Raw genomic sequence first — 22,039 nt, 5'->3', positions numbered from 1 at the left:
TCAATTAAATATTAACGACAAATTACTTGATTTATAACAATTAAATGATCTAATTGAAAAAATTAAAAAGAATGTTCATCAAAGTAAAAAAAATAATAATAATTAAATTATCATAGATATAACTTATCTTAAAAATAATATAATTTTTCTTCCATCATAAATACTAAACTGTAACCCACTCATAACCTGTACACATTGTATCTACCATAAATCAATAAACTTAAAACTTTAACCTTAAATCATTAATCAAAATATAAAATATCAACCGAAGTTGATTCAAGTGATAAATAATTTGATTTAATTTAAGTAAGATCTCGAGTTCAAATCTTTGTGTATGCAAAAAAATCTTGTTGATAGACTCAACCACCAAAGTCAAATGAACATAGCGAGTTGATCTATATTAATAAAAACAAATCTTAGAACCAAAAGGGCAACCAATATAAATAAATAAATAAATAAAATCAAATATCATAATTAATTAGATTCGTATTTTACATGTTTTGATCTATTTGTGTTGTGTACACAAATCAAGTGACCTTCGTGATAAAAAAATTGTTGTTATTCCTTCAAGACTCGGGTTCGAGTACTATAAATATCAAGAGTATGAACCTTCAATTTAAAAGGGTGAGAGTTTATATTTAAACATATATTATAATGTAATTACAACAAATTATTAAAAAAATCTATGTGTTATATAGAATAAATGAGCATGTTATTAAACTCATTTTATGATAGGATACCATGTCTTTACTCTTCCGGTACAATCGAATGTTATTTTGAGAATTAATTAGAAATAAATATTATTTTAATAATTTTTATATTCGGGTAAAAATGCTTAAAAATAATGTATTAAGAGAAGAGGCTATTCGGGGGGGAGAGAGGGGATGATAATAATATAAAATGAAGAAGAATTAATATTAAAAAAAGAGAGAGAAAAAATGATGACACTTGGCATTTGAAAATTAAGTGAATAAAAAAAGCATCAGTGGCCAGTCGGCGGAGGAGCCGAGCTAGAGCTAGTAGCACCGGAGCCAGATAACAGATCGGCGAGGGCGCTCATGGCTCGAACCTGCATCTCAAGAGCCGCTATGTAGTCAGTCGCTTCTTCAAGAATTACCGGTAACGTCTCCTTCCGGCAACCGGGAACCAGTCTGCCAAGAACCTTTACTTTCCTTTGAACGGTCGGCACACTCTTCGCTTTCAATTTCAAAACACTAACTCTCGGTTTCTTCGACCGGCTAGTCCTGGTTACAGCAGCCACGGCAGCGGCGGTAGATCCTCTGTGCGCCGATCTCTTATGCTTCCGAAATTTCAGCTTAAGCCGGCTCGTCAAAATGGCGCGGCTCCACCTCGTTCTCCCTTTAGCAGCAACTGCCAAGGCTCTATCAGCGGCTTCACGGACGGCTCGACCGCCGCGCGGAGCCGAAGGAGAATAAGGAGTAGTAGTACCATTGAGATTGATTTGGCTCAAAGCTTGGAGAAGCTTAGAGGAATAGATTTGCTGCTGCGCCTCTGATTTCCAGGCGGCGTGGCTCGACTTTTGGTGTTGACTCGCTTTCATCATCGAGTTGTTCTTTTTCCTTTTGATACGATCAGAATTTGTTGTGTTCGTCACCGGATTCGTCATCAACGATGCCATGTCTCACCGGACCAAACGCCCTTATTCACCGTACGATACGGCCAATTATAATCGAAACTGAGGAAAAAAGGAATTTATAATTTTAGAAGAAGAAAAAGAGATTCTAATCGAAATTCTGTGAAGAAAAGAGGGAATTTGTTACCAGTGATGAACACAAGTGGACTTGGGAGCAAAAGGAGAACGGAACGGAACGGTGTTTGATTTTTTTTTTGAAAAGTGTTTGCTTATTTAGAGATGGAGAGGTGGGGGTTTGGTTATAAGGCAAAAAACAGGAATGGGATGAGAGCAAGCGTTGAGTTTACTTGTGAGGGCTTTGGCTTTATTATTTATTGCTTTTGGGGGTTTGGTTTTTGTTGGTGCGACCTTTGGTAGCGTCTGAGGGTCGGTCCGGTTGAGCACATAGGGGTTCATCTTGACTTAGAAGTATGACACTAGATGGGACAAAAAGTTGTGAGTTATTTAAGATTGATTCTGTTAAAATTTGATAAATATTCGAGCTCAAAATAAATTTTTAAAAAATCGAAACGAACTACTTGATATTCGACTCTAAAAGTTCATGAATGATTCGAAAATATAATATATTGTTTTTAAAAATGGTAAATCGTTAATATTATTAACATTTATGTGTTGTTTTTTAAAAAAATATTGTATAATGTTTGCATGTATATAAAGTTCGAGTTCGAATTTGAGGCTTCAATCGAGTTATTTTTAAGATTTTTTTTTTCGTTTTGAACTTTTACCTGTTTCAATTCATGATTTATAGTTCAAGTCGAGCTTCAAAATTTTAAGCTTACGAAATTTCAAATCGAATCTAGATCCATTTTAGAATTTTTTGAGTCCAGTTGAGCTCCACAATAACTCAAGTTTGACTCGATTCATTTACGACCCTAATTAAAAGGACAAAGTGGATATTAATTCAATGGAATAAAGTATAATTAATAGCAGAAATTAAGAGGTGCAAATAAAACTAATGGGTTGTTTGTTTACTTCAGAATGATTAAGCGTTGAATGATTCGGAGGCTCTGAATGATTTGGCTCTGAATGCGACATGCTGTTTGATAACTGGCTCTGAATGATTCAGAATGTACTTCTATGCTGAATCATTCAACACTGTTTTGTTGAATCAGTCAACACTGAATCATTCAGAGGTGTGAAACAAAAGCGCTGAATGCTGAACGGTTCAACATTCAGCGCTGAATGATTCCATTAAGAGTCAAACAAACAACCCCTAAATTAAAACTAAGATATCTATCTATAGATCAATAATAAAAAATAGTCCAGTAAATGAAACAAATGAACATAAACGAGGATATGTTCATATTCGTTCGTTTAACTTTAACCGAACGAACATGACCGAACGAACATGAACAACTGAACGAACGTAATTTCTTGTTCATGTTTGTTTATTAAGAAATTTAGCTTGTTTGTGTTCTTTCGTTTAAATGATAAACAAACACAAATAAACATAAAATTAATTGGGCTTATATTTGAAAAGAGTTTTTTCTTTTCATATAATTTTAAGATTTATTTTTTTTAATTGAGCTTAAAATTAATTGGGTTTAAAATTATTAATGGATTTAAAAAATAAACAAATGTACATAAGCGAACATAAATGAACATAAATGAACGGACATAAACGAGCTGATTATCAAACGTTCACAAATGAACAAACCTTTTGTTCGTGCTCATTCGTTTAATTAAACGAACATAAATTTTTTTATTAGGCCTGTAAACAAACTGAACGTTCAACGAACCGTTCGACGAGAAGTTCATTTATGTTTGTTTATTTATTAAACGAACTTAGGCCTGTGAACAAACTGAACGTACACATTCTAGACATTTTTTATGCTCGAATCGGGGAAAAGATTTAAGAAATTGTATGCTAGTATTATGGTTAATTAACTCTTTACTCCAAAATTTAAACAAATTATTTGGCTTTGATTCTATAAATTTTGGATAAAGTCAATTTAGATTGAATTAGTTTTAAAATATTTAGATTGATTAAGATTTGAGTTTTTTAAGGTGTGTATGGTAAGTTTAAATGATTGGTTAAACTTTAATAAATTTCTTAAAATGTCAAAAAATGTTGATTTAATTTTAAATTATTAATATAAAATTCTTTATATTTAATAAACTAAGTTTTTAGAATTTTAGTTACAAATATTGTATAAATAAATATATGTAGTAAAGGTAAAAATCCTTTTCTTCTGTCGCATAAAATATATACTACACTTAATATTTAATAAAACTATTTCCCAACACTTAACATCGGGGTGGTGGCGCAGTTGGCTAGCGCGTAGGTCTCATAGCTAATGAGTGATCCTGAGGTCGAGAGTTCGAGCCTCTCTCACCCCATTGCCTTTTTTCCCCCCAAATGTTAATCAACACTTTTTTAACTTTATAAGGCTAATTAATCAACTCAAAACCACTTCAGTTATTTGGGGACGTTAATTTAACCCAAAATTGATGGATTATGAGCCAATTTGTATACAAGTACTAGATATAATGTATTTAAATTTAATTATAAAAAAATAACATAAAAGTACACAATTTGTTTGGGGGGAGTAGTGATGAAAAAAGCAGTACATTTGTTCCAACCTAAACCTAGTGTTGTTGAAGATGATAGGCTCCATGAATTCATGTCCATGAGCAGAGTACACTGGGTGAGAATGAATTTTACAAATCCTAACCGGTTTGCTAAGAAAGAAGATGGGATGGGGACTGCTTTTGGTAACAATTTGGTGTGGAACCTTCGGAAGTACTCTAACACCCCTCAATCCGTCCTCACATGTGATGACAGAACAGGTTCGGAGTACCACAAGTCCGACGGTGGTTAAATGGCAGGTACCAGAACTGGGTAGCACAAATTGAATGTTGACGGGGCCGTGAGATCAGTTTGATGCAATGGCTGGCGGGGTTATTAGGAACCATAATGGTTGCGTTTGAGTCGACAATATTATCATTGTTAGTAGCAATAAAGGATGTGCATGATATTTGCGCCCTTCTTAATCACCGTTTAATCAACTATAAATAGGTCCATTTCTCCTGACAAAATTTGAAACTGAAAACCTCCCGCCAAAAAGAGAGAGATCAAAGTAGATCCAGATTTGAAACAAAAATGAAAGAAAAAGAAAATCGAACTCCCGACGAGAACACTCACGATCCTCGGATCTCTCCGATCGCCGATCAAATGATTCTCCGGCGAATAAAACTCCAATGAAGGTCTGTGATTCTGATAATCGATAATTCCTCAATTTCCTCTGCATTTGAGAGCTCATTTATTTATTTGTTCCCGTAGCAGTTTGCTAGAAAGAGTTTGAACGAAGCGTTCATTTCACCTACCGAAGATGTTTTACCTGATATTTGTGAAGAATCCATTGATTTCTCTTCGATCTCTGCTTTTTCAGATGCTAATTTCAACATTGAAATCGCTGAGGTACTAGTCTTTACGTTGCTTTCTATACGTGTGTTTGAGTAAGAATTACTGGAGGCATATTAACTGCGAACGTTTCAATTAATTATTAATCTGAATGCGCAAATAAGCTTAATCTCTATTATTGCTTTCAAATCATGTAAAGCAATCTATCTTGTTTTTCTGTGAAAAACACTTCTCAAGGATGAATCGTTGTTAGTTTTTATTTAATTTCAAAATCATTGAAAAAATTTATGATTATATTTTGATAAATGTGGTTAGATGAATGATAAATACATAATACGTGCTTCGTTTGTTAAATTCTTTGGTTTCAGAACCTTGTTACCTTATCGAATCCATTACTTTCAACTTCGTCAGAAACGTTCGCGTTTCCTGAAACTGATCATTGTTCAAAGATAAGCACTGCAAGCAGAGATGGACAAATAGACTTCTCAAAGACTGGTTTAGCGGAAGCAAAAATTCTAGTGAATCTTCTAAAACAAGCTCGATTCCAAGCATTGAATTCTGTTGACAAGGAGAACAAATCCAAGAAGGTTCTAGATGCATTGATCGAGTTCACTAATAAAGAGTTCTACACTCTGCCCCAAGAGATAGATAAGTTACCTGAACTCCATATATATTTATACATGTATAAAAGGTAAGAAGGATACCTAGCCTGCATTGGAACTTATCTTAAAACTAGAGATGAAGTGAAAATTGAGAGCCCACAACTCCTCTACTAATGCTTTGGTTAGATAAGATTTTATATTAAAGTATGAATTTATAATAGTTTAAATAAATAAATTTATTATTTAAAAAAATAGTTGTTCTACCAACAACCAGTTGATCTAGTGGGATGAGGCACTGGTCCCTTAAGCATGGTCAAGAGTTCGAATCTTGATGTTTGTGAATGGAGCAAATTGGGTTGGGAGGGTTGCCCTCGCCTCTGCAGTACCTGATCTGGATTAGTCGGTCAATAGATCAGATACCAGTGATTAATTCGAAAAAATAAAATAAAATAGTTGTTCTTGCTAACCTCAATCTAACTTTATTAATAATCACATTACTCACACTCTTCAATTCTTTTCATTTGGAAAATTAATCTGAAGACTATTAGTATTGAAAAAAAAATAACATGCCTAGGTTTAAATTTTCTCTTCAATGTACATTTGATAGACAGTGATGAAACTAAAATCAAATATTAATGATTAAATTATTTTACATTAGAAAAGTAAAGCACTAATATGTACTTAAATTTTAAAATTGGAAAAAGATAAAAAATTTAATTGACTAATTTAAATTGAAAAATCTAAAATATCATTATACCTACAAAAATTGGAGGCACTCCTAAATCTCTTAGTGGCTCCATCTATACTAGTAAATTTTTGATAAAATAATTAATCCGTAGCTATGTTGCTCTGGCTAGTTCATTTTTCTTAAAATGTACATACTTGATATTTGTATTTGTATTTGTATTCGTATCCGTATATGTATTTGTATTCGTATCCGTGTCCATATCTGTATCCGTATCTGAGACTTTCCTTCATGAATACAGATATGATTATCCAACATGGAAGTCATCCCCAAATCCAAGTAGCATACGTATCATCTTCCTTTAGGATCCTCAAACGTCGAGTAAACGGGGCTTAACATGTTCGATTCGACTTCATTGTTAGCTATCTGTTCATCAATGGAGATCGTTGCAGCATGTATATCATAAGCATCATTGGCCTTCTCTTGTGCCACTTCAACTCTTCCAGGGTTTTCCTGCAATTGAAGGGAGAACTCGAGATTCCAAAGCCTCGTCGATCGAAGGTCGATCAACCCCGTTATCTGATAAGCACTTTCCCGCTGCGTCCGAGAATATCTTGAAGCACTCCGGGTTAATCTTTCCCTCGAGATGTGGATCGATTATTTGATGGAGTGTTCCTCTCGTCTGGCAATGCAGAGCGTAATCGGCCAGACTGACTTGTTCCCTCGGCAAGTCCGAATCCAATACCGGCCTTGCACACAACACCTCGAAAAGGACTTCCCCAAATGAGTATACATCGGATTTTTCGGTTAATTGTTGCCTACGGAAGTATTCGGGGTCCAAGTAACTGAAGCTACCTTTCACCATTGTACTAACATGCGTTTGGTTAAGATTCGAACTGGTTTTCGATAGTCCGAAATCGGAAACTTTCGCTACCCAATTCTCATCCACTAAAATGTTTGTGGTCTTAACATCTCTGTGTATGATTGGGTACCTTGCGCCAGTGTGAAGATAGTGAAGTCCACTTGCAGCTCCAATGCATATTTCCAATCTTTGCTTCCACGTCAAGGGAGGTTTATCAGTATGATACAAATGTTCCCTTAAGGTCCCATTAGCCATATAATCATAGACCAAGATCATCTCCTCGGCTTCTTCGCAAAATCCGATCAACGAGACCAAATGCCGGTGTCTAAGCTTCGAGAGCATCTCGATTTCGTTCTGGAATTCGTGAAGTCATTGTTCCGAAGAAGGATTGGCTCTTTTGATAGCAACTTTAGTCCCTCCATCTATAGTACCCTGATAAACCTTGCCGAATCCCCCGACACCAATGACATTCGATTCATGGAAGTTCTTGGTTCCATTTTTGATATCCAATAAGGAAAAATGCCTACAGAGACCTGCGGCGATATTCGAAAGGCGGCCGCTGCTTTTTCGGCCTGATTTGTCTTGACGGGAACTGCCATAAATTGGCAACAGATTGATGTTTTTTCTAGCACCGACATGCTGGCTCTTTTTCTTAACAAAAACAACAATGACAACCACTAAAGCACAACTAGTAATCCCTCCAGCCACCCCACCAAGCATTTGCTCAACTTTAGACCCTGATGCTGATGAATGTCCACCATCTTGTACTTCTGCATCATTAAGCATTTCCGATGGCACCGGATTCGGACCAGCCAAATTCTCGTTCGTGTCGTTAACTTTGAAAACCTCCAATCCGTTAAGAATCGCATCATAACGCTTGGTTCTCCTCGCTCGGACCGGATGCAACGTCACCCGAATCTCGTCCACTCCGGTTTGATTCAAAACATAGAGTGCATAATCTTTATAAACCGGTCTCCCCTTAGATCCTGACCATGCAAGTACATCAGCCCTTAGCTCTGCCTTTTGATTGTTAATAAAGATATCAAACACTCTTTCCCTGATACTATTCAGTTGATACTCACAAAAATGTAGCCTAACACCATATGTGAAATCTGCATCAACCTGGAGAATCCATGTAAGGTTATGTTTCTCGTTAATTATCGAATAAGGCCCCATCGTCCATGCTGTGCTATACACATTCAACGGTGCAATGTCTTTCGGTACTTCCTTCGTATATTCAATCTTAACATCTTTCTTGGCATGGGAGATGGCACCGATCCTACCACCGAAAAAATACGGCAAATCGTTGTACCACGTCCGAGTAAGGCCTGAGTCATTGCGTGGTGCGATGAACCGTCCGTCTATGTTGAGCCTAAGCATCGTTTGCAGGGTTGACCCATGGAGATCAAGAGTTTCTTCACTATATCCAGCAATAGCAACAGGCTTTTGGAATATATCAGGCATAGGGATCACTTCAATTCCATTGATGAATGCATACTGTCGTAACCGGTTTTCGTCCGGGCACGAAATATTAATTTTGGCGGGGAAATTGATGTGAATAATTAATTTTGAAAATAATTTGAGAGTCGCCATCGACCTTTTGGATCAGGTAGGTCGAATACCTAAAAATTATTATTTTTTTTTTAAAAGAGTTTTAATAAAAACATCAAATAAAAAAAATGAACTGATCTGCGTTTTATAACCAAAAATTCGTTCTTTTTAATAATAAAAAGGGATTCGTGGTCGGTTACGTTTAGGGAAGGATTAGCACCCCACAACGCCCAAAAATTGGTACTTTTTAATTATAAACTGTCTCTATTATTAAAATTTAAAAATTCAAAAATATATTTAATTTATAATCCTATTATTTTCAAAATTATATTTATTTAAAAATATCCGAAAAGAACTTCTAGGTGCCTTAAGACAGCTCTTTTCTTTGATATTGATAAATATTAATTTAAATAATATTGTTTACTTTTTAATTTTAAAATATCAGAATAGGACATCCAGTTGTATTAAGACTGTCCTTTTCTTCGATATTAAAAATAAATATTTAAAAAATTATTATTTATTATATGTATGTTTATGAATATATAAAATATTTAACAATATAAAATAAAAATATCACTAAAACAATATATTTTGAGCAGTAAAATGAAAACATATAAAATAAATAAAAAAATAAAACTAAATCTAATTCCTAATTAATTGAAATTATAGGGATTAAATATTTTATTTTTTAATTTAATAATTTAATGACCAAAATGAAATTATCTAAAATTCAAATTTTATAATAAAATTAATTAAAATATGAACTAGGGATAAAATTTATTTATTAAAATTAAGGGATTAAATCTGTCATTTATCCTAAATATATTATTTTAATAAAATGGACTAAAATGAATAAAATTAAAATTCAAAGACTGAATTAAAATTATGATAAATTCAGTTTAGTGACCAAAATGTAAAATTTACAAATACGAGGGACTGCGGACGGGGTTTAACTATTTCAAAATTACGCGTATAGTCCTTCCCGAAACGACGTCGTTCGGGAAGGACTATAAATGGTCCAAACCGGCTGGCCCGAAGGGCCAGCCATTTCATTTCTCATTTCCTCTCTCTCTCTAAACCGAGAGAGTTTAAAAACTCTCTCGCCTCTCTCTAGCTTCCCTCACCGGAGGGAAGCCGGTCACCGGTCGGCCACCGTGTGCCGCCGTGATTATCACCGCCGGCCACCGCATCCGGTGGCCGGAAAATTGTATTTTGACACCATTAAATAGATCGGGACGTTTTAAGGACGTTTCCGGTGTTCTTTTTCCTTAAGAAGCTCCCAATCGGAGCAGATCTACAAATATACCTTCGGTTTTTGTTGGTTCTGACGAGATCCGGTGGTCGAGGCTTCCTCGGTACGTCTCTTCTTCCTTTTCTTTTTTTTTTTTTTTTTTTTTCTGGTTTTCTTGCTGCTGAGATCATTGGTAATAGTTTGTATTTTCTCTGTTTTTTTCTATATCTCTCTTTTCTTTTTTTTTTCTGTTTCTCTGTCTCGTTCTCTGGGTTCTGTCTCTCTCTTTTTTCTTCGCAGATGGGTGGTGGCTTTTATAGCCACCACCGGTGTTCGTCTCAGACCGGTCCGAAGAGGGGGCCTCGGTGAGTCACCGGACTACCAGTGGTGACTCACCCCGTAGCCTTGCATGGACGACTGGCGTTGATCTTCTGGAGTCTTCATTCGGGACGTGGCAGCGGCGGAGGCGGTGAGGGCTTCTGGAAGCAGCAGCGGCGGCGCTGGGACGTGTCCCTAGGGTATAGATACCCTAGGGTTTCCTCTGGAAAATGGTGGACCGTTGGATCAAACCAGATCCAACGGCTGGAATTGAAGATGGCGGCTGAGGATGATACAAACCCTAAATTGGGTTTAGGGTTTACTATAGTATTTTGGGTCTGAGCCACTGTTTGTAATTGGGCTTCCATTCGGGCTTGTAATATTTATTTATATATGTATTTAATATATTTAATAATAATAATAATAATAATAATAATAATAATAACAATAATAATAATAATAGTAATAATAATAATAATAATAATAATAACAATAATAATAATAATAATAGTAATAATAATAATAATAATAATATTAATAATAATAATATGGATAAAAAATTAGTATCTTCAGCTGCCCCTCTTTGCTCATTCTTGTGTTAACAAGAATAGGGCAAAGATGAAAAGATAATAAAATTTTTTATCCATTTGACTTTACTTTGATCATAATGGAGATATTGAATAAATTCTTCTCTCTCTCCAAATAAGTTCTTCTTATTATGAACTTTCTGCTGGGGATGATGATGACCTCCTTTCTGTGATAGAGTCATTCAAAAGGTTGAATAAGCTCTTGATTATGAACTTTTTCTTCCTTCTTCAGATGAGTTCTTCTCATTATGAACTTTCTCTGGAAAAGCTGATCCATCAAATGATGGATTCAGGTAAAAGGTTGAACAAATTCTTCTCATTATGAACTTCTTCTTCCTTCTTCAAATGAGTTCTTATTATGAACTTTCTCTGGAAAAGCTGATCCATCAAATGATGGATTCAGGTAAAAGGTTGAACAAATTCTTCTCATTATGAACTTCTTCTTCCTTCTTCAAATGAGTTCTTCTCATTATGAACTTTCTCTGGAAAAGCTGATCCATCAAATGATGGATTCAGGTAAAAGGTTGAACAAATTCTTCTCATTATGAACTTCTTCTTCCTTCTTCAAATGAGTTCTTCTCATTATGAACATTCTCTGGCAGAAATAATCCATCAAGTGATGAATTCAGGTAAAAGGTTGAACAAATTCTTCTCATTATGAACTTCTTCTTCCTTCTTCAGATGAGTTCTTCTCATTATGAACTTTCTCTGGCAGAAATAATCCATCAAGTGATGAATTCAGGTAAAAGGTTGAACAAATTCTTCTCATTATGAACTTCTTCTTCCTTCTTCAGATGAGTTCTTCTCATTATGAACTTTCTCTGGAAAAAATGATCCACCAAGTGATGAATTCAGGTAAAAGGTTGAACAAATTCTTCTCATTATGAACTTCTTCTTCCTTCTTCAGATGAGTTCTTCTCATTATGAACTTTCTCTGGAAAAAATGATCCATCAGATGATGGTTTTGAATCTTTGCTAAAATCTTTGAAATTTCTGTTAAAATTTCAACAAGAATAAAAATGAATGAAAATGCATCTATTTTTGCAAACACCTAAAATATGATGCATGAATGTTGAGTTATTTGATTTCAGATTGGTGAATTGAGTATTTCTTCAATTGTAAAAACCCAATAGATTTTTCTTCTTCAAATGAAAGAATCTATCATCTTTGACAAATGTAGATGTAGATATAATGTCACAAAACCTCTTGAGAATAAAACTCAATAGTATAGGCTCTTGAAAAGCTTGCATTCAGGCAACATGTTGATTCTGATAACAATTCATCTGATTATGAAGTGACCTTTCAAGATGATTTCACAGATATCGATAGTTCTTCTAATACCGAGAAAATCTTGACTTCTGATTCTGATGAAGAGATAAACTGTTATACTTGACAAAAATGTGATTCTCTGAAGCTGAAATTCCAAATAGCTTTCTTTCGGTAAAATATGGGAAGCCATTATGTGATGATCCCAGTTACAAGCAAAGGCGAAACTTGTACTATGATCTTTGGGAAAGGAATAAGCAAAAGAAGCTTGAAAAGAAACTTCTTAATGAAGAAGATCATGCAGTTCATCTTTTAATTCCAATGATTGGTTCTGTAGTTCCTACCAAACCAGATCAGATAACTCAAAGAACACTTCCAGAAGATGCTATTAGCAAATTCATCTTCCAAATTTAATGATTGGTTCTGTCCAACCAGATCAGATAACTCAAAGAACACTTCCAGAAGATGCTATTAGCAAATTCATCTTCCAAATTCAATGATTGATTCTGTCCAACCAGATCAGATAACTCAAAGAACACTTCCAGAAGATGCTATGAACACATTCATCTTCCAAATTCAATGATTGATTCTGTCCAACCAGATCAGATAACTCAAAGAACACTTCCAGAAGATGCTATGAACACATTCATCTTCCAAATTCAATGATTGGTTCTGTCCAACCAGATCAGATAACTCAAAGAACACTTCCAGAAGATGCTATGAACACATTCATCTTCCAAATTCAATGATAGGTTCTGTCCAACCAGATCAGATAACTCGAAGAACACTTCCAGAAGATGCTATGAACACATTCATCTTCCAAATTCAATGATTGATTCTGTCCAACCAGATCAGATAACTCAAAGAACACTTCCAGAAGATGCTATGAACACATTCATCTTCCAAATTCAATGATTGATTCTGTCCAACCAGATCAGATAACTCAAAGAACACTTCCAGAAGATGCTATGAACACATTCATCTTCCAAATTCAATGATTGGTTCTGTCCAACCAGATCAGATAACTCAAAGAACACTTCCAGAAGATGCTATGAACACATTCATCTTCCAAATTCAATGATTGGTTCTGTCCAACCAGATCAGATAACTCAAAGAACACTTCCAGAAGATGCTATTAACAAATTCATCTTCCAAATTCAATGATAGGTTCTGTCCAACCAGATCAGATAACTCAAAGAACACTTCCAGAAGATGCTATGAACACATTCATCTTCCAAATTCAATGATTGGTTCTGTCCAACCAGATCTGATAACTCAAAGAACACTTCCAGAAGATGCTATGAACACATTCATCTTCCAAATTCAATGATTGATTCTGTCCAACCAGATCAGATAACTCAAAGAACACTTCCAGAAGATGCTATGAACACATTCATCTTCCAAATTCAATGATTGGTTCTGTCCAACCAGATCAGATAACTGAAAGAACACTTCCAGAAGATGCTATGAACACATTCATCTTCCAAATTCAATGATTGGTTCTGTCCAACCAGATCAGATAACGCAAAGAACACTTCCAGAAGATGCTATTAACAAATTCATCTTCCAAATTCAATGATAGGTTCTGTCCAACCAGATCAGATAACTCAAAGAACACTTCCAGAAGATGCTATGAACACATTCATCTTCCAAATTCAATGATTGGTTCTGTCCAACCAGATCTGATAACTCAAAGAACACTTCCAGAAGATGATATTGAGCACATATAAAAGGTTGAATTGTTTATAAACATGTACAGGAAGTGCCAAATTGATAGAAAGGATCTGTAAGGCTTTTGAAGTTTATGACAATGAGACATCCTCGAGTGTCCAAAAGTATGTTCTTGATGAGTGCTGACAATGGAATCTAGTATGGGTTGGAAGGAATAAAGTTGCTCCACTTGAACCTGATGAGGTGGAAATGCTTCTAGATTTCCTTAAAGACCATGCACAAGGATCTTCTATTGTCTTGGTATATCTTCGAAACAGATGTGCAAGAACTGAATGGTGATCGGTTGAAGTAATTGATGAGTAGATTTGGCGGATTTGACCTTGTTGTCGGTAGCACCACTTGTAACAATCTTGATGTTCATGGCTTTAAGCTAGTGATGATTTGCTTACTTTTTTTTTTAATATATTAACATAAAGTGATATTCAGAAATCTTTAAATTATTTCAAAATTATGTTAATTCAATAGAAAAGAATAAATTGAATTTCCAAAAATAAATTGAATCTTAAATAAATTGAACTTGAAATAGATATAATTGTATTCAAAGTTATGGCAAACATAAGAATGATAAAAATTCAAATGTCTCAACAAATTATAAGCATAAGTATTTCTAAATTAATCAAGTTGACACAATTTAGAGTAATGATGTAAGCTTTTGTCTGGAAGATCTCAAACGTTGTCAAAATGCTTGTAGATGTGAAGTTTCTCCCAAACTGTCAAAATCTTAAGAGAGTTCAATTGCCAGATGCCTAATATCAACCTGCATTTGAGTCGCCTTTTCAGGTTTTCAACTCAAATCCTTCCTTTGGTTACAAGATGCCCTTTGCGGGTTTTCACCTTGACCCCCCTTTTTTCTTTTTTTCTTTTTTTTTTTTTTTTTTCAAGCATAATATTTCTTGACAGAATCTGAGTTTATTGGATTTCTCAGAATTTTTCCATCCATTTCTGCCAAGATCAACGCTCCTCCGGAAAAGGTCTTTTTTACAACATATGACCCTTCCCAATTAGGCATCCATTTCCCACGGAAATCTTTATGTATAGGCAAGATCTTTTTTAGTACTAGATCACCCTCTTGGAATTCGAACACCGGAAACGTCCTTAAAACGTCCCGATCTATTTAATGGTGTCAAAATACAATTTTCCGGCCACCGGATGCGGTGGCCGGCGGTGATAATCACGGCGGCACACGGTGGCCGACCGGTGACCGGCTTCCCTCCGGTGAGGGAAGCTAGAGAGAGGCGAGAGAGTTTTTAAACTCTCTCGGTTTAGAGAGAGAGAAGGAAATGAGAAATGAAATGGCTGGCCCTTCGGGCCAGCCGGTTTGGACCATTTATAGTCCTTCCCGAACGACGTCGTTTCGGGAAGGACTATACGCGTAATTTTGAAATAGTTAAACCCCGTCCGCAGTCCCTCGTATTTGTAAATTTTACATTTTGGTCACTAAACTGAATTTATCATAATTTTAATTCAGTCTTTGAATTTTAATTTTATTCATTTTAGTCCATTTTATTAAAATAATATATTTAGGATAAATGACAGATTTAATCCCTTAATTTTAATAAATAAATTTTATCCCTAGTTCATATTTTTAATTAATTTTATTATAAAATTTGAATTTTAGATAATTTCATTTTGGTCATTAAATTATTAAATTAAAAAATAAAATATTTAATCCCTATAATTTCAATTAATTAGGAATTAGATTTAGTTTTATTTTTTTATTTATTTTATATGTTTTCATTTTACTGCTCAAAATATATTGTTTTAGTGATATTTTTATTTTATATTGTTAAATATTTTATATATTCATAAACATACATATAATAAATAATAATTTTTTTAAATATTTATTTTTAATATCGAAGAAAAGGACAGTCTTAATACAACTGGATGTCCTATTCTGATATTTTAAAATTAAAAAGTAAACAATATTATTTAAATTAATATTTATCAATATCAAAGAAAAGAGCTGTCTTAAGGCACCTAGAAGTTCTTTTCGGATATTTTTAAATAAATATAATTTTGAAAATAATAGGATTATAAATTAAATATATTTTTGAATTTTTAAATTTTAATAATAGAGACAGTTTATAATTAAAAAGTACCAATTTTTGGGCGTTGTAGGGGTGCTAATCCTTCCCTAAACGTAACCGACCACGAATCCCTTTTTATTATTAAAAAGAACGAATTTTTGGTTATAAAACGCAGATCAGTTCATTTTTTTTATTTGATGTTTTTATTAAAACTCTTTTAAAAAAAATAATAATAATAATTTTTAGGTATTCGACCTACCTGATCCAAAAGGTCGATGGCGACTCTCAAATTATTTTCAAAATTAATTATTCACATCAATTTCCCCGCCAAAACTCAAAGACATTGATCATTGTGTTAATTTGTCCACGAAATATTAATTTTGGCGGGGAAATTGATGTGAATAATTAATTTTGAAAATAATTTGAGAGTCGCCATCGACCTTTTGGATCAGGTAGGTCGAATACCTAAAAATTATTATTATTATTTTTTTTAAAAGAGTTTTAATAAAAACATCAAATAAAAAAAAATGAACTGATCTGCGTTTTATAACCAAAAATTCGTTCTTTTTAATAATAAAAAGGGATTCGTGGTCGGTTACGTTTAGGGAAGGATTAGCACCCCTACAATGCCCAAAAATTGGTACTTTTTAATTATAAACTGTCTCTATTATTAAAATTTAAAAATTCAAAAATATATTTAATTTATAATCCTATTATTTTCAAAATTATATTTATTTAAAAATATTCGAAAAGAACTTCTAGGTGCCTTAAGACAGCTCTTTTCTTTGATATTGATAAATATTAATTTAAATAATATTGTTTACTTTTTAATTTTAAAATATCAGAATAGGACATCCAGTTGTATTAAGACTGTCCTTTTCTTCGATATTAAAAATAAATATTTAAAAAATTATAATTTATTATATGTATGTTTATGAATATATAAAATATTTAACAATATAAAATAAAAATATCACTAAAACAATATATTTTGAGCAGTAAAATGAAAACATATAAAATAAATAAAAAAATAAAACTAAATCTAATTCCTAATTAATTGAAATTATAGGGATTAAATATTTTATTTTTTAATTTAATAATTTAATGACCAAAATGAAATTATCTAAAATTCAAATTTTATAATAAAATTAATTAAAAATATGAACTAGGGATAAAATTTATTTATTAAAATTAAGGGATTAAATCTGTCATTTATCCTAAATATATTATTTTAATAAAATGGACTAAAATGAATAAAATTAAAATTCAAAGACTGAATTAAAATTATGATAAATTCAGTTTAGTGACCAAAATGTAAAATTTACAAATACGAGGGACTGCGGACGGGGTTTAACTATTTCAAAATTACGCGTATAGTCCTTCCCGAAACGACGTCGTTCGGGAAGGACTATAAATGGTCCAAACCGGCTGGCCCGAAGGGCCAGCCATTTCATTTCTCATTTCCTTCTCTCTCTCTAAACCGAGAGAGTTTAAAAACTCTCTCGCCTCTCTCTAGCTTCCCTCACCGGAGGGAAGCCGGTCACCGGTCGGCCACCGTGTGCCGCCGTGATTATCACCGCCGGCCACCGCATCCGGTGGCCGGAAAATTGTATTTTGACACCATTAAATAGATCGGGACGTTTTAAGGACGTTTCCGGTGTTCTTTTTCCTTAAGAAGCTCCCAATCGGAGCAGATCTACAAATATACCTTCGGTTTTTGTTGGTTCTGAAGAGATCCGGTGGTCGAGGCTTCCTCGGTACGTCTCTTCTTCCTTTTTCTCTTTTTTTTTTTCTGGTTTTCTTGCTGCTGAGATCATTGGTAATAGTTTGTATTTTCTCTGTTTTTTTCTATATCTCTCTTTTCTTTTTTTTTTTCTGTTTCTCTGTCTCGTTCTCTGGGTTCTGTCTCTCTCTTTTTTCTTCGCAGATGGGTGGTGGCTTTTATAGCCACCACCGGTGTTCGTCTCAGACCGGTCCGAAGAGGGGGCCTCGGTGAGTCACCGGACTACCAGTGGTGACTCACCCCGTAGCCTTGCATGGACGGCTGGCGTTGATCTTCTGGAGTCTTCATTCGGGACGTGGCAGCGGCGGAGGCGGTGAGGGCTTCTGGAAGCAGCAGCGGCGGCGCTGGGACGTGTCCCTAGGGTATAGATACCCTAGGGTTTCCTCTGGCAAATGGTGGACCGTTGGATCAAACCAGATCCAACGGCTGGAATTGAAGATGGCGGCTGAGGATGATACAAACCCTAAATTGGGTTTAGGGTTTACTATAGTATTTTGGGTCTGAGCCACTGTTTGTAATTGGGCTTCCATTCGGGCTTGTAATATTTATTTTATATGTATTTAATATATTTAATAATAATAATAATAATAATAATAATAACAATAATAATAATAGTAATAATAATAATAATAATAATAATAACAATAATAATAATAATAGTAATAATAATAATAATAATATATAATAATAATAATATGGATAAAAAATTAGTATCTTCAGCTGCCCCTCTTTGCTCATTCTTGTGTTAACAAGAATAGGGCAAAGATGAAAAGATAATAAAATTTTTTATCCATTTGACTTTACTTTGATCATAATGGAGATATTGAATAAATTCTTCTCTCTCTCCAAATAAGTTCTTCTTATTATGAACTTTCTGCTGGGGATGATGATGACCTCCTTTCTGTGATAGAGTCATTCAAAAGGTTGAATAAGCTCTTGATTATGAACTTTTTCTTCCTTCTTCAGATGAGTTCTTCTCATTATGAACTTTCTCTGGAAAAGCTGATCCATCAAATGATGGATTCAGGTAAAAGGTTGAACAAATTCTTCTCATTATGAACTTCTTCTTCCTTCTTCAAATGAGTTCTTATTATGAACTTTCTCTGGAAAAGCTGATCCATCAAATGATGGATTCAGGTAAAAGGTTGAACAAATTCTTCTCATTATGAACTTCTTCTTCCTTCTTCAAATGAGTTCTTCTCATTATGAACTTTCTCTGGAAAAGCTGATCCATCAAATGATGGATTCAGGTAAAAGGTTGAACAAATTCTTCTCATTATGAACTTCTTCTTCCTTCTTCAAATGAGTTCTTCTCATTATGAACATTCTCTGGCAGAAATAATCCATCAAGTGATGAATTCAGGTAAAAGGTTGAACAAATTCTTCTCATTATGAACTTCTTCTTCCTTCTTCAGATGAGTTCTTCTCATTATGAACTTTCTCTGGCAGAAATAATCCATCAAGTGATGAATTCAGGTAAAAGGTTGAACAAATTCTTCTCATTATGAACTTCTTCTTCCTTCTTCAGATGAGTTCTTCTCATTATGAACTTTCTCTGGAAAAAATGATCCACCAAGTGATGAATTCAGGTAAAAGGTTGAACAAATTCTTCTCATTATGAACTTCTTCTTCCTTCTTCAGATGAGTTCTTCTCATTATGAACTTTCTCTGGAAAAAATGATCCATCAGATGATGGTTTTGAATCTTTGCTAAAATCTTTGAAATTTCTGTTAAAATTTCAACAAGAATAAAAATGAATGAAAATGCATCTATTTTTGCAAACACCTAAAATATGATGCATGAATGTTGAGTTATTTGATTTCAGATTGGTGAATTGAGTATTTCTTCAATTGTAAAAACCCAATAGATTTTTCTTCTTCAAATGAAAGAATCTATCATCTTTGACAAATGTAGATGTAGATATAATGTCACAAAACCTCTTGAGAATAAAACTCAATAGTATAGGCTCTTGAAAAGCTTGCATTCAGGCAACATGTTGATTCTGATAACAATTCATCTGATTATGAAGTGACCTTTCAAGATGATTTCACAGATATCGATAGTTCTTCTAATACCGAGAAAATCTTGACTTCTGATTCTGATGAAGAGATAAACTGTCTCGCTTCTCTCTCTCTAAACCGAGAGAGTTTAAAAACTCTCTCGCCTCTCTCTAGCTTCCCTCACCGGAGGGAAGCCGGTCACCGGTCGGCCACCGTGTGCCGCCGTGATTATCACCGCCGGCCACCGCATCCGGTGGCCGGAAAATTGTATTTTGACACCATTAAATAGATCGGGACGTTTTAAGGACGTTTCCGGTGTTCTTTTTCCTTAAGAAGCTCCCAATCGGAGCAGATCTACAAATATACCTTCGGTTTTTGTTGGTTCTGACGAGATCCGGTGGTCGAGGCTTCCTCGGTAGGTCTCTTCTTCCTTTTTCTCTTTTTTTTTTCTGGTTTTCTTGCTGCTGAGATCGTTGGTAATAGTTTGTATTTTCTCTGTTTTTTTCTATATCTCTCTTTTCTTTTCTTTTTTCTGTTTCTCTGTCTCGTTCTCTGGGTTCTGTCTCTCTCTTTTTTCTTCGCAGATGGGTGGTGGCTTTTATAGCCACCACCGGTGTTCGTCTCAGACCGGTCCGAAGAGGGGGCCTCGGTGAGTCACCGGACTACCAGTGGTGACTCACCCCGTAGCCTTGCATGGACGGCTGGCGTTGATCTTCTGGAGTCTTCATTCGGGACGTGGCAGCGGCGGAGGCGGTGAGGGCTTCTGGAAGCAGCAGCGGCGGCGCTGGGACGTGTCCCTAGGGTATAGATACCCTAGGGTTTCCTCTGGCAAATGGTGGACCGTTGGATCAAACCAGATCCAACGGCTGGAATTGAAGATGGCGGCTGAGGATGATACAAACCCTAAATTGGGTTTAGGGTTTACTATAGTATTTTGGGTCTGGGCCACTGTTTGTAATTGGGCTTCCATTCGGGCTTGTAATATTTATTTATATATGTATTTAATATATTTAATAATAATAATAATAATAATAATAATAATAACAATAATAATAATAATAATAGTAATAATAATAATAATAATAACAATAATAATAATAATAATAGTAATAATAATAATAATAATATTAATAATAATAATATGAATAAAAAATTAGTATCTTCACATACGATTCCTTGCAGGGTGTGATCGTAAGGTTGAGATTTCCCGATGGTATCGGCATCAAAGAGAATTCCCTTAATATATAAGTCTGCGTGTACGCTTTTGCCGTGACAGCGGCGCTAAAGTTGTTGAGCAGCGTGATACCGTTGGCGGCGACGGAGAAATAGGCGCTGAAAGGGTCGAAGTTTCTGTACGTGGCGGGGTAAAAATGGAGCCGAAGCCATAGGCGGGACTTCGGAAAGACCGGGAACTTGTACGTCGTCGATGACGATCGAAAAACTCTAGCGTTCATGTATGAAATCGCTGATGGCAATAAAGGGTCCTCGAATTCGGCCTCGACTGCCTCTGTATTGTCTCTGCAATCGGACGAAGCTATAAACTCTCGGTCGGAAATTCAATATCGGCCGTCGGAATCCAAGCCATCGCCGCCGCCGCAAGAAAGGATGTAAGAGACGGGTGCAGATTCTTGACTATTTTCTCCAAGAACCTGAAATGCGTTCATAGTGAAAGTGCAACAATAAAAAGCGAGAAACAAGGATTTGGAGATGGATTTCATGTTCAAGAGAACGGGAAGAAAAAAATTGTGAAAGATGGCCAAAACACCGGGGACTTGCAAATTCCTCAACAATCCAGGAAAATAATGAAATCCATAGATTTTGTTTGGGATCTTGGAAATGAGGAATGTGAACAAGGATGCATGAGGGACGTTCAAAGAGCGATTGGTCTGTTTGTGTGGATGGTGATTATCGGAGAGTTTAACGTTCAATAGAAAAACAGCAAATTTTGGACTTGGCTGCATATTTTCATATATGGGAGCCTTTAGACCAATGTTTTTAAAACCGGATCAGACATTAAACTGGTGAAGGTACTGGATCACTGGTTCACTGGTTCAACCGCAGTTGAACCGGATTTTATATAAAATAATTTTTTTTTTAATTTTACATAATATTCAAAGCAATATTAATATATATGTAACATTTTTTTAAGTTTACAATATTAAAAGGTATAAAAATATCACAAGTCATAACATATATAAATTAAAAATCATAAAATCAAATGAAACAAAATGATTCAAATCAACTACAACATAATATTTAAGGTAAAACAAATTAAATAATAAATATAATTATATAACTATAATAAAAAAATAAAATTGGGGCTTAAAAAATCATAAATGTCATTTGGTTTAATTGTTTTAAAAAAACAATCCCAC

General features: G+C 34.5%; 1 protein-coding gene, 1 non-coding gene and 1 pseudogene across 3 annotated transcripts; 1 reads left to right on the top strand and 2 right to left on the bottom strand.

The window, feature by feature from the left end:
* Positions 1–887: 887 nt before the first annotated feature.
* LOC120127249 (transcription factor bHLH148-like) lies at positions 888–19,810 on the bottom strand. 2 transcript variants are annotated; one of them, XM_039145205.1, is made up of 3 exons: positions 19,805–19,810; positions 12,391–12,399; positions 888–1,674 (listed from the first exon to the last, which is right to left on the bottom strand). In XM_039145205.1, exon 3 carries the CDS (start codon positions 1,637–1,639, stop codon positions 983–985), a length of 657 nt encoding a protein of 218 aa, XP_039001136.1. In that variant the 5' UTR covers positions 1,640–1,674; positions 12,391–12,399; positions 19,805–19,810; the 3' UTR covers positions 888–982. The 2 variants fall into 2 exon arrangements, with proteins under 2 accessions (XP_039001136.1, XP_039001135.1); XM_039145204.1 differs by lacking the exons at positions 12,391–12,399; positions 19,805–19,810 and adding an exon at positions 1,782–1,915 and having other exon boundaries at positions 888–1,696.
* TRNAM-CAU lies at positions 3,910–3,994 on the top strand. The gene is given in 2 exon segments: positions 3,910–3,947; positions 3,959–3,994. It is a non-coding gene; the product is annotated as a tRNA-Met (tRNA).
* On the bottom strand, positions 6,657–21,625 carry LOC120127342 (annotated as a pseudogene).
* Between the last annotated feature and the right edge of the window lie 414 nt (positions 21,626–22,039).

Source organism: Hibiscus syriacus, unplaced genomic scaffold (assembly GCF_006381635.1).
Source record: "Hibiscus syriacus cultivar Baekdansim isolate YM2019G1 unplaced genomic scaffold, ASM638163v2 tig00110467_pilon, whole genome shotgun sequence".
Classification (NCBI taxonomy): Eukaryota; Viridiplantae; Streptophyta; class Magnoliopsida; order Malvales; family Malvaceae; genus Hibiscus; species Hibiscus syriacus.
Note: the sequence above shows the minus strand (reverse complement) of the source record. Positions and strands in the feature narration are given on the sequence as shown.